This window comes from Mus caroli, unplaced genomic scaffold (assembly GCF_978045245.1).
Source record: "Mus caroli unplaced genomic scaffold, Mus_caroli_1 scaffold_19, whole genome shotgun sequence".
Classification (NCBI taxonomy): domain Eukaryota; kingdom Metazoa; phylum Chordata; class Mammalia; order Rodentia; family Muridae; genus Mus; species Mus caroli.
The window spans coordinates 51,346,583-51,360,075 of NW_028227274.1; the positions used below are offsets into that span (position 1 = coordinate 51,346,583).

Below are 13,493 nucleotides of genomic sequence, written 5' to 3' on the forward strand. Positions count from 1 at the left end.
GAGTGGCACTATTAGGAGGTGTGTCCGTGTTGGAGTAGGTGTGTCACTGTGGGCATGGGCTTTAAGACCCTCATCCTAGCTGCCTGAAAGCAGTCTTCCACTAGCAGCCTTCAGATGAAGATGTAGAACTCTCAGTTCTTCCTGCACCATGCCTGCCTGGATGCTGCCATGTTCCTGCCTGGATGATAATAGACTGAACCTCTGAACCTGTAAGCCAGCCCCAATTAAATATTGTCCTTATAAGAGTTGCCTTGGTCAAGGTGCCTGTTCACAGCAGTAAAACCCTAACTAAGACAGTGCCTACTTAGTCTCTAAACCTTTTTTTAATCCTTTTATTTTTTTCTTTTTTTTTAGATTTATGTATGTGTGTTTTGCCTGCATGAATGTGTATGTGTGTGTGTCATATGCATGCCTGGAGCCTATAGAAAAAAGAAGTTGGAGCCCCTGGAACTGGAGTTACAGACAGTTGTGAATGTGGGTACTGGGAATCAACCTGGGTTCTCTGTAAGAACAAGAACAGTTGTTCCCAACTGCTGAGTCATCTCTCCTCCCATCTCTTGCTGAGGCCGTTTTCTTGTTGAAATGATGAAAGAGAGAGTTCTTTTGTCTCTTCACTGCCTGGCATGATTCTCTCCCCATCTAACCAGATCTTGGCCTCTGCTGCTTAGCCAAAGATGTCACACAGCCCTAAGAAGACTGCACTGTCCCACTTGATTTAAATTTAGCCTGAATCTTGACTCACACTACCAACTAAGATCCCATAGCAACTGGACTCAAGATGACAGTCTAAATCAGTCTGTGGGTCACAACCCCTGGTAGGGGGGAAGGGTGTCTCATATCAGATATCCTGGATATCAGATATTATTTACATTACGATTCATAATAGTAGCAAAATTATAGTTGTGAAGTAGCAATGAAAATGACTTTATGGCTGGGGAACTGTGTCAAAGGGTCACAGCATTAGGAAGCTTGAGAACTGGGCTACATGTTGAGGGAAATTTGCTGAATGATCAGCTTGTATGTTTGGTTGTAGATCCTGTGCCTCCCCATCTCTGGTGCTCTTCCAAAGGACACAGAGTCAATTTCTAGCACACACACAGAAGCTCACAACAGTCTGTAAATCCAGTACAATCCAGGCCAGGGGGTGGGTGTTGGGGAGGGTCTGGTGACTCGTGTCGACTTTATGGGCACTGTACAGACATGGTGCACAGACATACACGCAGACAAAACATCCATCACAAAAATAAATAAATAAATAAATAAAGTCTTGCAAAAAAAAAGTCCATTGATTTAAAAAGTATTTAATATAAAGAACATCCAAGCACCAGAATGCTCATGATATACAGCATATGATACTACTCAAATTTCCCTTTGCCTGAACAAGAACTATTTGAACAGAAAATGCTAACCTTCATTATAGTCACCTTCCTCAAACAAACCCTCTGGTCACCCAAATGGAGATCACAAGGAACCGTGTGAAACTCAACCATGTTTGTAAAAACAAATAGCCAATGCAAAGTTTTTTGATTTGAAAATAGCACCACTAGAAAAAAAGGATATGTCGTTCAATTTAAAGTTCCTGAGCAGGACTTTGATTGATTTTTATTGTTGTTACTTATGTAACAGACAAGGCTAGCCTCAAACTTACTGTTAGCCCAGGCTGGCCTTGAACCCCTGATCATCCTGCCTGCACTTCCCAAATACTGGGATGACAGGTGTTTGTTGAGACATCTGACTGTGTGGTTGATTTTTAAATTGTTATTGCAATCTAGACTGGAAAATTAAATGAGAAATTTTTTTAACTACAACTTTTAAGTAACTAAAAGACTGCTGGTGGATCACAGATGTGCACATGGGCCAGCCAGTGTGTTTCCTGTCTTCCACCATTTCTGTCACCAGTCAGGGACCTCAACCACAAAGGGTGTTTTCACATCTATCTTGCCACTGTTGACGATGGTGCAGTCGGTGAGTGGGCGGTCATGGCCATCCGTTGCTTGAAGTTCAATGGAATGTACCACAGTCTGGGAAGAGAAAAACAGACCCGTGGCTCAGCTTGAGTCAGTAGCTGTGACGATTCACAGAAATAGCCAGTCCCGTTTCAGAAGAACAAATAGGAGGGAGATGTTTGTCGTTATTGCTCTTTTGAGACAGGGCCTTGCATATCAGGCTGGCCTAAAACTCACTACATTGCTAAAGATAGCCCTGCTTCCACCTCCCAATGCTGGGGTGGCTGTTGTGTACCACCACACTGGTTTAAGTGACATGGCAGATCAAACTCTACGCTTCCTGTATGCTCAGTAAGCACCCTACCAATACAGCCCCAGCCCTGGGACACACCTTTTATCGTTATAAAAGCCATGTGAGCTGAGGAGCACTGCTTTGCAAATAACTGCAGCACTCTTTTATCTGCTACTACCAGTCTTCAAAACAATGGAACCAAGGGTGGAGCACCTAGGAGATTATCCTGGGATTTTACATACACATATATATGTAATATATATAATACATATATGTATAATATGTACAATATATGATATATAATACAACCCAAACTCACACACACATATGTATACAATATACTATACATAATATAGTATAGTATATATGAGTATGGTATATACATATATATGTTTGTGTATATATATGCATGTGTGTGTATGTGTGTGTGTATACATATATATATATATATATATATATATATATATATATGCAATCAATATCAATCCACTCAGGATAAAGTCTCTTATTTCTCAGAAACTCAAAGAATATACATTTCCCCATTTCTTTATTAATAAGCATTTTATGTTTGAAAAAGACATAGCTAGTTTTTAATATACATAGCTCTAATAAAAGATATTTCTATTTGACTCACTGTGATTATTAGCATGGGATTGAGAACAGTTTTAGCTTGAGTTCTACCCTAGTCTGGGCAGACCAGAAAGCATTTATAAAAGTAGCCCAGGCCCTGGCCTCACTTCTTTACAGATGACTGTAACCAATTGTCTAGCTTTGCATCTGCCATGGGTGTAGCAGGGGCTCTGGGCAGCTTCTCAGGGCCATGCAATTAAGGTGCACATTGAAGGACTGAGCACACTATGAGCAAGAAAGCTCATTTCTGATGAGTTGTCCAGAGTGTGGCTCTCAGTTCCTAGCCTTCACTTGGATGGAATCAGGACAGCATAGAAACATGGGAGAGAAGAGGAATTAGTGAGACGCTGTGTGACAGACATAGCCATCTTTGAGTCATTCATGCTACAGTAAGTAAACCCTCACCCTAGACTCCTATAAGAAACCCCAGTGAACACACTGTTTTGCCAAGTTGTATTTCAGTAGAGTCACTCCACTGGCCTGTTATCAGTGCTCTATCTAGGGTGAATAGATGTTTGTCCATGGCTTCCCAAGAAAAGTCACAAAATGAGTATATAGCTCGGGAATGTTTACCTGCATGCAACCAGAAGTGTTGTCAACTTACAAAACTAAACTCTGTATTCATTGATCACCACCTTTATCCCTGACAACCGTCAATAATATTTCTATCTCTATGAATTGACTACTCTAAATACCTCATATAATTAAACTCATACACGTTTTGTCTTTTTGACTGGATAAGGTTTCAAAATGTTTGTAAATTGATGACACTTAGATAGATACATATATAGATCATATACTTAACATATACTATACATACATAGATTATATATACATATACATATATGTCATAGCATGCATTCAAATGTTCTTATGTTTTAATACCAAATAATATTTCACTGAATGCATATTTAGTCCTTGGTTTATTTGGTTATGTTTCTTAAATTAACTGAAGAGCCTAACTTCTTCCATATCTGCTTTAATGCCTTTAGCAGTTAAAATACTATCCCATATATAATTTGTTCACCTTCAAAAACTCTACCCATCATATAATGGGTATCTAAGAACACATTTGAAGGTTCAATGAATCACTGATTTATTAATCATAAATAGAAGGCTTTGTGTATTTTGAGAATGAGAGAAAAAAGATATTTCAAATTACCATGCCATCCAGGACTTTGCCAAATACAACATGTTTGCCATCCAACCAGGTGGGCTTGGTCAAGGTGATGAAGAACTGGGATCCGTTGGTGTCTGGTCCAGCATTGGCCATGCTGACCCAGCCAATGCCATAGTGCTTCAGTTTGAAGTTCTCATCCGGAAATGTCTCACCATAGATGCTCATCCCTGGGTGAGGCAGAAGGAGGGAGGACAGCAGATGTAAAAGCGAACTTTTCAAAGAAACGTGAGTGTTTCATGTCATCAGAATCCCACAGAAGACAGGACAAAGGATGGGCACAGGCAAGAAGTGAAGGTGTAGGACAAAACTGACCCCCGAAGGAAAGAGACGCCAGAGTCTAAACCAAACCAGAGACCTTAACATGGCACAGGATGAAAGTCCCCAGGGCCTCAAGCCAGAATTTGACCAAATGGGTCAGCGATTTCATTTTGAAAGGAAGATGGCCTCTGAAAGCCGGGTAGAAAGGTGAGCTATCCTGGTGGCTCTGCCTCTGCCATATACTCAGGTGACTTTGGTCCTAGGTCACTCGCCTCTCGGCACCTAACCAGCTAACCAAGCACTGAGCACATACATTGGTTTAACTGCACGTGGATCCCACAAAACAGGCCTTCTCAGCCCTGGTTTTTGCTGAGAGAGTTACAAAACCCTAGCAGAGCAGAATAGCAGCATCTGGCTCTCTGACTAAGCCCACTGCTTTTTCTTGCCTCAGCAACAAGAGTAGCAGCAAGTCTGTAAGTGACAGGTGTGACTCCAGAGCCTATAGGACACAGAATGATCAAAACTAGGAACACCCATGTCCTGGAGTTCTAGCAAATTAGCAGCCACAGTGGGAGCCCTTTTCCCACAGCAGCAGCACGGCCTGTGAGAAACACCCATCCCATGTGCCAGCACCCCCCACCCCAAGGGCCTGTCCTGCCCACCTCTCCTGACTGTCTGCCAACCTCAAAACCCTGGCTCAGCTAGAAATACCGGAAGTGGAAACCAAATCCAAGGAGTTTAAAGCTGTTAGTCTAGGACAAGGGAAGTGACCCGGAGGATGACTCTGCTCAGAGGATGACTCTGCTCAGAGAGATCTAAGCTAAATGGTCCAAAATGTCCTCTCTTCCAAACTCAGAAAAATTTAACCTAAGAGCCACCAACCCACTCCCCACACACATACGCACACTGAGCAGGGAAGGTAAAGAAGAGAATAAAAACAGAAGAGAGGGCAAAATCAAGCTGCCACTGTTTCTACTGGACTGTAGCCAGAAAGTGGATACCAGAGGGCGGGCACGGGTGCTAGAGCCAGCTGCGGTCCCCTCAGGTCATGTGTTGCTGCAGCAGCTAGGGTTGCTTCTATGCATGGTTCTCTGAAAACCTCATTCCCCAAGAAATCAGAGTGCATTTCTCCTCTCCACCCTGCACTTCATATCCTGCACCACTTATTTAAAAAAGATATATTTATTTATTTTATGTATGTATGAGTACACTGTAGCTATCTTCAGACACACCAGAAGAGGGCATCGGATCCCCATGACAGATGGTTGTGAGGCACCGTGTGGTTGCTGGGAATTGAATTCAGGACCTCTGGAAGAGCAGTCAGTGCTCTTAACCACTAAGCCATCTCTCCAGACCTCCCACCCCCCCTACCACCCCTACCACCCCTACCACCCCCGTGCGCCTGTGCCTCTTTTGTAAGCCCTTTTTCTTGTTGTTTGGTGCTAGAGATGGAACCCAAAGCCTTGTGCGTGCTGGGCAAGTGCTCTACCACTGAGCTACACCCCCTAGCCCTTTGTAGTTTTGCAAGAACAGTAACTTAGTCTTCAAAGCATGCACAGCCTCAGCTCTAATGCTTTGGCGGCAGCTTGGCAAACTGGGAAGGGAGAAAGGCAAAGACCACGTCACCTCCAGTGCCGTCTCTAGCTGTGAAGTCCCCTCCTTGAATCATGAAGTCCTTGATGACACGGTGGAAGATGCTGCCCTTGTACCCGTAGCCTTTCTAAAGAGATAGATTCAAGTGAAACAACCCACACTAAAAGATGAACAGTGATTACCAGAAAATGAGAAAAATGGAACAAAGCAGCTACAGAACCTGACTAGGTTCTAGCAATTATGTACTGGAGAAAGTCTATCATGAACTGGCCAAAATAATTGAAGTAGGAATAAGTAGAATTAATTACTAGGAATAAGTAGAAAATGAGCAGACTATATTTTTCACTTGATGTTTTTCTCTCCATTTCTAGAAGCCCTAGACATGAGTGCTTAAACAAACAATTATAAGAAAACAAAAGTCTACTAAGTCGTACAATCATCTGACATATTAATTCTCCTTTCTCCAGAGGACATCTTTGTATCTTGTCTTAAGGAAGATTCATACTTGTTCTCGGTTAAAGGCAGTAAGGCTGGGACAGACCTCTCCTGTTGCCAGAGCCACGAAGTTTTCCACCGTCTTGGGTACAACGTTTCCAAAGAGGCCAATCACAATTCTACCCACGTCTTTGTCTCCGATCCTCACATCAAAGAAGACCTGTGGATAATTGAGATGCACAGTAGAAAAGTCACCACATGAAAGAGACAGAAAGCTGAGCTAAATCAAAGTTAAATCTGAAAATTGGCCCCTACAGGAAAGCCTGTCCTTCAGTGTTTTCTGAGAGTCATGAAGCATGAGGCCAGTTAGAGTTGCAGAAACAATACTGTAGGGGCAGTTCGTTCCCAAATATTCATTCAACAAACATTTACTGAGCACCACCTATGGGTGAAGCGGTGGACCAGGTACTTGGGTTGGAAGCTTGATTCAATGTGGCCAGAGTGAGCTTATAAATCTTCAACACATTACTCCCATCAAGGCCTAGGAAACACCACCACTCTGCTTCTCCCCGCTTTCCTTCTCTGTGGATGAAGAGGGGAGCAGAGAGTATCGCTCTTTAAAGAAGCAACTCTCTTTACTACTGGCAGGAGGAAAAAAAAATGTTGAGAAGATCCATCAGACTCATGATGAATTCTCAGGAGATGTCTGCTGTCAAGGGTGTGGCCAAGGACCATGAAGCACAACAGCAGTCCTTGGGAAGATGTGCCACTCACATCCAAGAGCAGCAAGACACCAGGTCCCCAGCAGGGCAAAGACCCTATAGATCCAGGTCTTACAAACTTCAACACTGGATTCAGGGGACCTGTTCCCACTGTCACCCAAGTAGAACTTGTTCATTCTCTGTCATCTTAGAACAAAAGAAAGGTAACATGGTTAGAAATACGAGTCTCTCTCTCTCTCTCTCTCTCTCTCTCTCTCTCTCTCTCTCTCTCTCTCTTCAGATTAAACCTTAAAAGTTCTCTTGGCGTTTCTTTTTGAGAACTGTTTCACCTGGAGTGAAATTATACACATTTTGCTTCACAAATCACTATGTTCTGATGATTCGGAGACAGAAGGCTTGAAAAGGCCACAGAGTCAAAGGGCATTCTATTAGTGAGTTTAGATTATACGAACCAATTTACTGTTTGAGTGGGTAAAAAAAAAAAAAAAAAAAGAAAGACATTCCAGGGATGGCTTTAAAAGATATAAGAAGGGTTGTCAAAGAAAAAAGATGCCTTGCAATCTAGAAAAATCACTAGGTAAAGACTGTCAAACCCAGCTCAAGACAAGCGCTTCTGCCAATATCTCTGAATGCCTGTCATGGGCTGATGTGATATTTAGTGCTTCCTGTGGCATTTCCACGTCCACGTGGCCAAGACGGCCACTGTTTTATTATCATCTATGTTCAAGAGCTTTACTCGAAGCATGGAAGACTTGGCTCTTCGTGTGAGGCGTGGCAGAAGAGAAGACCCACCAGTGTGTCTTGGGGACAAAAGGCTGTCTCAGCACATGTGAGTCTGGCAAGGAAAAGTGCTTTCTCCACAGGGTTTCCGTGCCCATATGAGAAAGGAATGTGCTTTGCAGCAAGAGAACAAGCCCTGCTAGGGAGCCAGGGGTGTATTTTCAGCCGCATAAGAAAGCCAGGGGTGTAATTTTAAAGAGACAGCCTGTAAGATAAAGGTTTGCAAAACCTTCCTGACTTTGAAAATAAGGGAGTAAATTCTTAGAAAGCAACAAAAGAAGGCAGCTGAAGGAGATGAAGAAAAAGAACCTGCCACCCAGGACCCTCTGCAATTAAAAAAAAAATCTCATTTGTGCACACAGCCCAGCTTATCTATCTCTGAAAATTTTCTCCCAATTGCCATGCCCTTCAGATCCATAAGGACAGTATAAAGAATCGCACCAGAATGTTGCCAATGCTAATGGAAATGACAAAGTCCAATCTCGTTTAGCCAACGAATAGTTATTAAATACCCACATACAAAGCAATGTCCCTGAACGAACTGTCCTAAGGTTAGCATCTAAGAGGTAGCATAAAGTGGGCTGAGTGGGAGGCAGAGACAGGGATCTGTGTGAGGTCATGGCCAGCAAGTTACAGGTGTCAAAATAAAAATTTTTAAAAAAAAGAAAAAAGAAAAGCAAGCAATAACCACAGTTGGTACAAGACAAAGTGTGAGCTGTGGCCCAAGAACATAGTCTATGAAGTCCTAGAGAGCAGGAAGGGTTGGGAGAGGGCACCCTGGAGGAGTGGGAGGCACTAAAAGGGGGACAACAGGCCTAGGGACAAGAGTGGGCATATTTTCCTCACTTGACAGTACTTTCTGAAGCCAAGGCAGTCAGGTGGGACCTGTGTTCTGAGCGCCAAGCATCAGAGCAGCCTTTTTCATGGTTAGAGCAGGGAGCTGTTGCCAGTTCCAAATGCTATGCTTGGAGGTTCCTGCTCTGCCAGGCAACAGAAAGGAGGGAAGCAAACGAGGCTCTGGGATTGGGCCTCATGTAGAGCCCAAGGAGAATCTGCGGAGTCCACATCAGCTGAAGAAAGAGGTTCTCGAACTGGGAAGTCGACTGAGATGACAGTGTCTCCTTCTACTTCACCACCTCCAGTCATTAATCCCCCAACCCAACTTGAGCAAAGCAAGTGGTCTGTTATCACTAATTCAGAGGAGGAGGGTAAGGGATGGGTGGAAGCTTCCCAACTAAGAGGGGGAGCTTTAGAATTCAGTCCAAGGTCCCCTCTTGTTAATCTGTAACCACTCATTTTAGCAGTGAGTACCCAGGGAATGGAAACAGTCCTTTCAGATTTCAGCACAATGCCAACAGGAAGCAGACAACAATAGGAGGGGAGGTAGGTGTCAGGCAAGCCCTTCCTTCCATGAGACTTGCCTCTGATTTTGCTGAAGCCCCTAGAGAACACAGTCCAAGCTGGACAGGGAAGGACTCCAAAGCTCCTATAACCACGAAATAGAAAACACACTTACAAATGATGTCTTTTAATGGGAAGCTGGGCTTCAAAGGCAAATCATGGTAAAGGCATCATGGTAAAGGATGGAGTCCACGGGGAGGATGGGAGCAGGCTCCTTGGAAAAGATGGCCTTTGGTTCTACACCATACTTAGTGGGTAAACATCTCTAACACCCTCCTTCTCCCACCCAGAGGCTGCCTCTGAAAGTTATTTGAAAATTACAGGGCACTGAAGGTTTGAGGAGGTAGAGAGGTGGGATGTGGGGTTCAAAAGCCTGATCAAATCGATCTTGTACTATCTGTGTCTATTGTCAGATTCATCAAAGAAGACACCGGGTTTGAGGTGATTAAACCCAATTCCTCTACTAATTTGCCATGGGACTTTCAGTTAAGTTAAAATTGAGCTAGATTCCTCACCTGTAAGATGAGTGACTGTTGCTTCCAAACTTAGGATGTCACACTAGGTAGGATTCATGGACAAACACAACACGGGACTCCCTTAACCTGCTTTATCATACTTAATCTGCCAAAAATCCGTATTATATTCAGAGAGACACACAGAGTCCAAATATACACATCGTTTCTATTTACTTTCCACAGAAGAAGACGCAGAGTCTCACACAATAGGTAACTTGCCCAAAGTCACCTGGCCATCACCTCATCCTGGCATGACAAACATGTTGATTTTTATGCGCTTTGTGCTGGCTTATTATGGAACCTATGGCATTTACTGGAGAATGGATACTGAGTCTGTGAGCCAGAGCACCAGTAGGGCGGGAGCATGCAAGACAGAAACAGAAGCAGGATCCCCACTGTGTGTGTGGGAGAGCAGCACCCCAGGCCTCTTATTTAGATTCCTAGCTTTAAATAAAGTCATAGTGAAAGAAAGGACTGTGGGCCAGAGTCAAAGGAGTTGACCTACATTTCCATTTTATCTATCTATCTATCTATCTATCTATCTATCTATCTATCTATCTATCTATTGGTTTTTCGAGACAGGGTTTCTCTGTGTAGCCCTGGCTGTCCTGGAACTCACTTTGTAGACCAGGCTGGCCTTCCGCCTGCCTCTGCCTCCCGAGTGCTGCCTGGCTACATTTCCATTTTAATGTCTCTATTTTCCACCATATTGAATTGTTGTAACACATTGGTTAAGTAACTCAAGAGGCCCACGGAAGCAGATCTGTGAGAGGCTCACCTTACCTCTGGCTGTCAGAACTTAGTAAGCTTGGTGAAAAAGAAGAATCTAAGTTGCCAGCTCTGAGGGCGGAGCCCAGGTCTCAGCACCGGAGTGCTATGCTCTAGTCTTAGTCAGGATGCCCCACCCCTTCCCCTGCAGCCAGTCTTTTCTTTCTAGGATCTCTGCAATCCTCAGGCTGCACCCGAGACGGCAGAGACTGTGGCTAACTTGCTCTGAGTTGATTTCTATCAACAGTTTAAAAGCTCTCTTGGTCAAACACTTCCAGCATAACTGGGGACACAGATTAACCCATTGTTAACTTGAAATTCCCATCTCCTTGGGCATCATAGGCTAACTACCCTATTTCCCCTTCTACCTAAGCTTTCAGCGAGTCCTGTTCCGCTTCCAATATCTACTTCCAATTCCTGTTCCTTATTCCCAAGATTCCCACCCCTATCCAACCCACCATCTGGAGTTTAGCACAGAGCCCTGAATGGCCTCTCAATCCACCCTCCGGAGTGACCACAGGGATTTCCTAAGAGCACATATGAAATTAAGTCATTTCCATGTGCAGACCCCTCTGGCCACTTTACCTCAGAGCAATGGTTCTCAACCTGTAGGTCGCAACCCCCCAATCACAGATATATCAGCTATCCTGCAGATCGAATGTTAACATCAAAACTTATAAAATAGCAAAATTACAGTTGTGAAAGAGCGGTGAAGATAATTTTATGGGTGGGAGGTCACTACACCATGAGGAACTGTGTTAAAGGGTTGTAGACTTAGGAAGGTGGGGAACACTGCCTTAGAGTAACACCCGAGCCCTAAGAACTATGCCCTCGGTGGCCACACTCCTAGCAAAGCCTTCTAAGGCTGTTCAGAGCCTTTCTGTTCCTCGCTCATATCCAACCTCATCTCAGGTCACTCTGTCCTCAGTCCTGCCCCCACAGACAAGCTGTCCTTTAGGCATGTCCTGAGACAAGAATGCCTTTCCCACCTGGAGACCTTTGCACAAGCATTTCCTTTGGCACGCTAGCCTTTCCCAGGTTGGCTTTCCCCTCATCGGTCAGGTGTTTTAAAATGGCTCCCTGAGCTCACTTCCTTTGCTATTTCATAGTTGTATGAACTTTATATTTATGGTTTTATCTGAAATAGTAGCCACAGACCAGACATACTTTAGATCTGTGGCTTGCACAACTCAGTTTTTCGGTTTAGATACCCAAAGGATCAAGGGCTGCCTAAGGATGGATCGTGCTGGCCTACACAGTGACTGGATAGGTGGGCTCACTTCCCTCTCCTTGCTGGCTCTTTGGCTGAGCCTGTCATGGAGGATTTAAACCTTCTACTAGTCTTGAGCTATCATTTCCAGTGGCACCCTGAATTGGTCATGAAGACCACTTTCTGCTGTTTCCACCCCATTCCCAGACTGCTAGATTTTTTTTTTCTAGCAGTGGAAGTAGTGTCACCCCACCGCAGTAGTCCCCCCACCCCTGCCCCTTCCTTTTCTTTTGATCCTCTGGTAAAACAGACTGAAATGTAACTTCAGCAGAGGAAACTGTAGGAACCGAGTTCCTGGGGATTCCCCCACATGCCTCCCTTAAGAGTCAGAGCGTTGCCTTCTCAAGCTGCCTAGGGCTCAACCCAGGCCCAGCCACAAGGTTTTAAACTTGTACCCTTTCCTCTTGGAGGGTGACAGTTCCTAAACAGAAGAGGACAGTTCTCATTTGAGCACTCCTTGGGGACCCAGGCTCTGGCCAGCGGGTGACATCCTAAGCAGGCAGCTGTGCCTCCACTCCTCAGCCTGTGCCCGCCCTCTACATTCTTCCCGCTTTGTTTCACATCCAGGCCACACCAAGGAAGTACTCCAGCAACCTCCCTTCTAGAAGAAAGGCCCTGCGGCCACAGCGAGCTTGTCCCAGCTCCCAGGCTGCTCACGTCGTTTAAGCCCGGGTGACAATTCGGGACAGCCGGCGCTGGGGTTGGCGAGAGTTAGTCCAGTAGCCCCAGAGCCTTGGGAGCGCACGGTTCACTGACGTCTCCTCCCGCCTGCCGCGTGGCCACCTCTAAGCCCCCCGCCCCAGTCCCAGACAGTCTCAAGCCCCAGTTAATCCCTCCTCCAGCTCCCACCCCCAGCTCCCTGCAGTCCCAGTCAGTACCCCAGAAGTCCCCGCCAGTCCCCCCTCCCGCCCGCTTCAAGAGCCCTTTCTCTCCAACCCTGCCACTGCGCCCGAGTGCCTGGCCCGCCGGAGGAGAAGTTTCTGTAGCCGCTGGATCACCTTGTCTGTCACCGAGGGACCTCGTTTTCGGACGCCCGAGGACCCCGAAGAAGACACCAGGGCTCCAAGCCCCAGGCAGAGCACCGCGGGCAGCAGCAGACGGGGACCCGGGCTCATGGTGCGCGGTGGAAGTGGCAACGATGGCACGGGCGCAACCTTAGGCTCCTGGACTGTGGCCGGACGCTTAGCAGCCTGCGCCTGCGCGGTCCTGGTAGGGAGAGTGGTGGATCCCGGCAGGGCGGGGACCTGGGGCGCGCTCCTCCCAAGTTCAAAACCGTGGCCGGAATTGGGGGCTCAGAGGGAGCGGCGTTGTGGGGGAGGCGCAAAGCGGAGTAAGCCTAATAGGGCCGGCAGCGCGCAGAGAACAGAATCCTGACAAGGCTCCTCTGGGACCTGGATGTCCTGGGCACCTCTCCGACCTCCGGGGAGTTCTGGGCGTGTTGCATCAAGTTTCTTCAGATGTCTACCTTTCCGCTTTTGGGGAGTCGTAAGATTCAGTCTTCTGGGAAAACTTAATGAGGTCGATTGATTTTGTGCGGGTGCTGACTCCACGGCCTTAGCCACAGTTTTCTGGGAAGCCCTTACACAGGCCCTGAACAAGGACCAGATAAGAGTTCTGCCCTGAGTACAAAAGTACTCAAACTGGGCTGCGAGGTGTAGCTGTAGGATGATTTTTTTTCCAACCATTTTACGGATTAGGAAAAT

The 13,493-nt window shown here is 45.7% G+C and overlaps 1 protein-coding gene across 1 annotated transcript; it reads right to left on the minus strand.

The window, feature by feature from the left end:
• Positions 1–1,281: 1,281 nt before the first annotated feature.
• Ppic (peptidylprolyl isomerase C) lies at positions 1,282–13,072 on the minus strand. The gene is made up of 5 exons (XM_021150981.3): positions 12,789–13,072; positions 6,441–6,554; positions 5,933–6,026; positions 4,031–4,215; positions 1,282–2,021 (listed from the first exon to the last, which is right to left on the minus strand). The coding sequence occupies exons 1-5, from the start codon at positions 12,903–12,905 to the stop codon at positions 1,893–1,895; spliced, it is 639 nt and encodes a 212-aa protein (XP_021006640.1). The 5' UTR covers positions 12,906–13,072; the 3' UTR covers positions 1,282–1,892.
• Between the last annotated feature and the right edge of the window lie 421 nt (positions 13,073–13,493).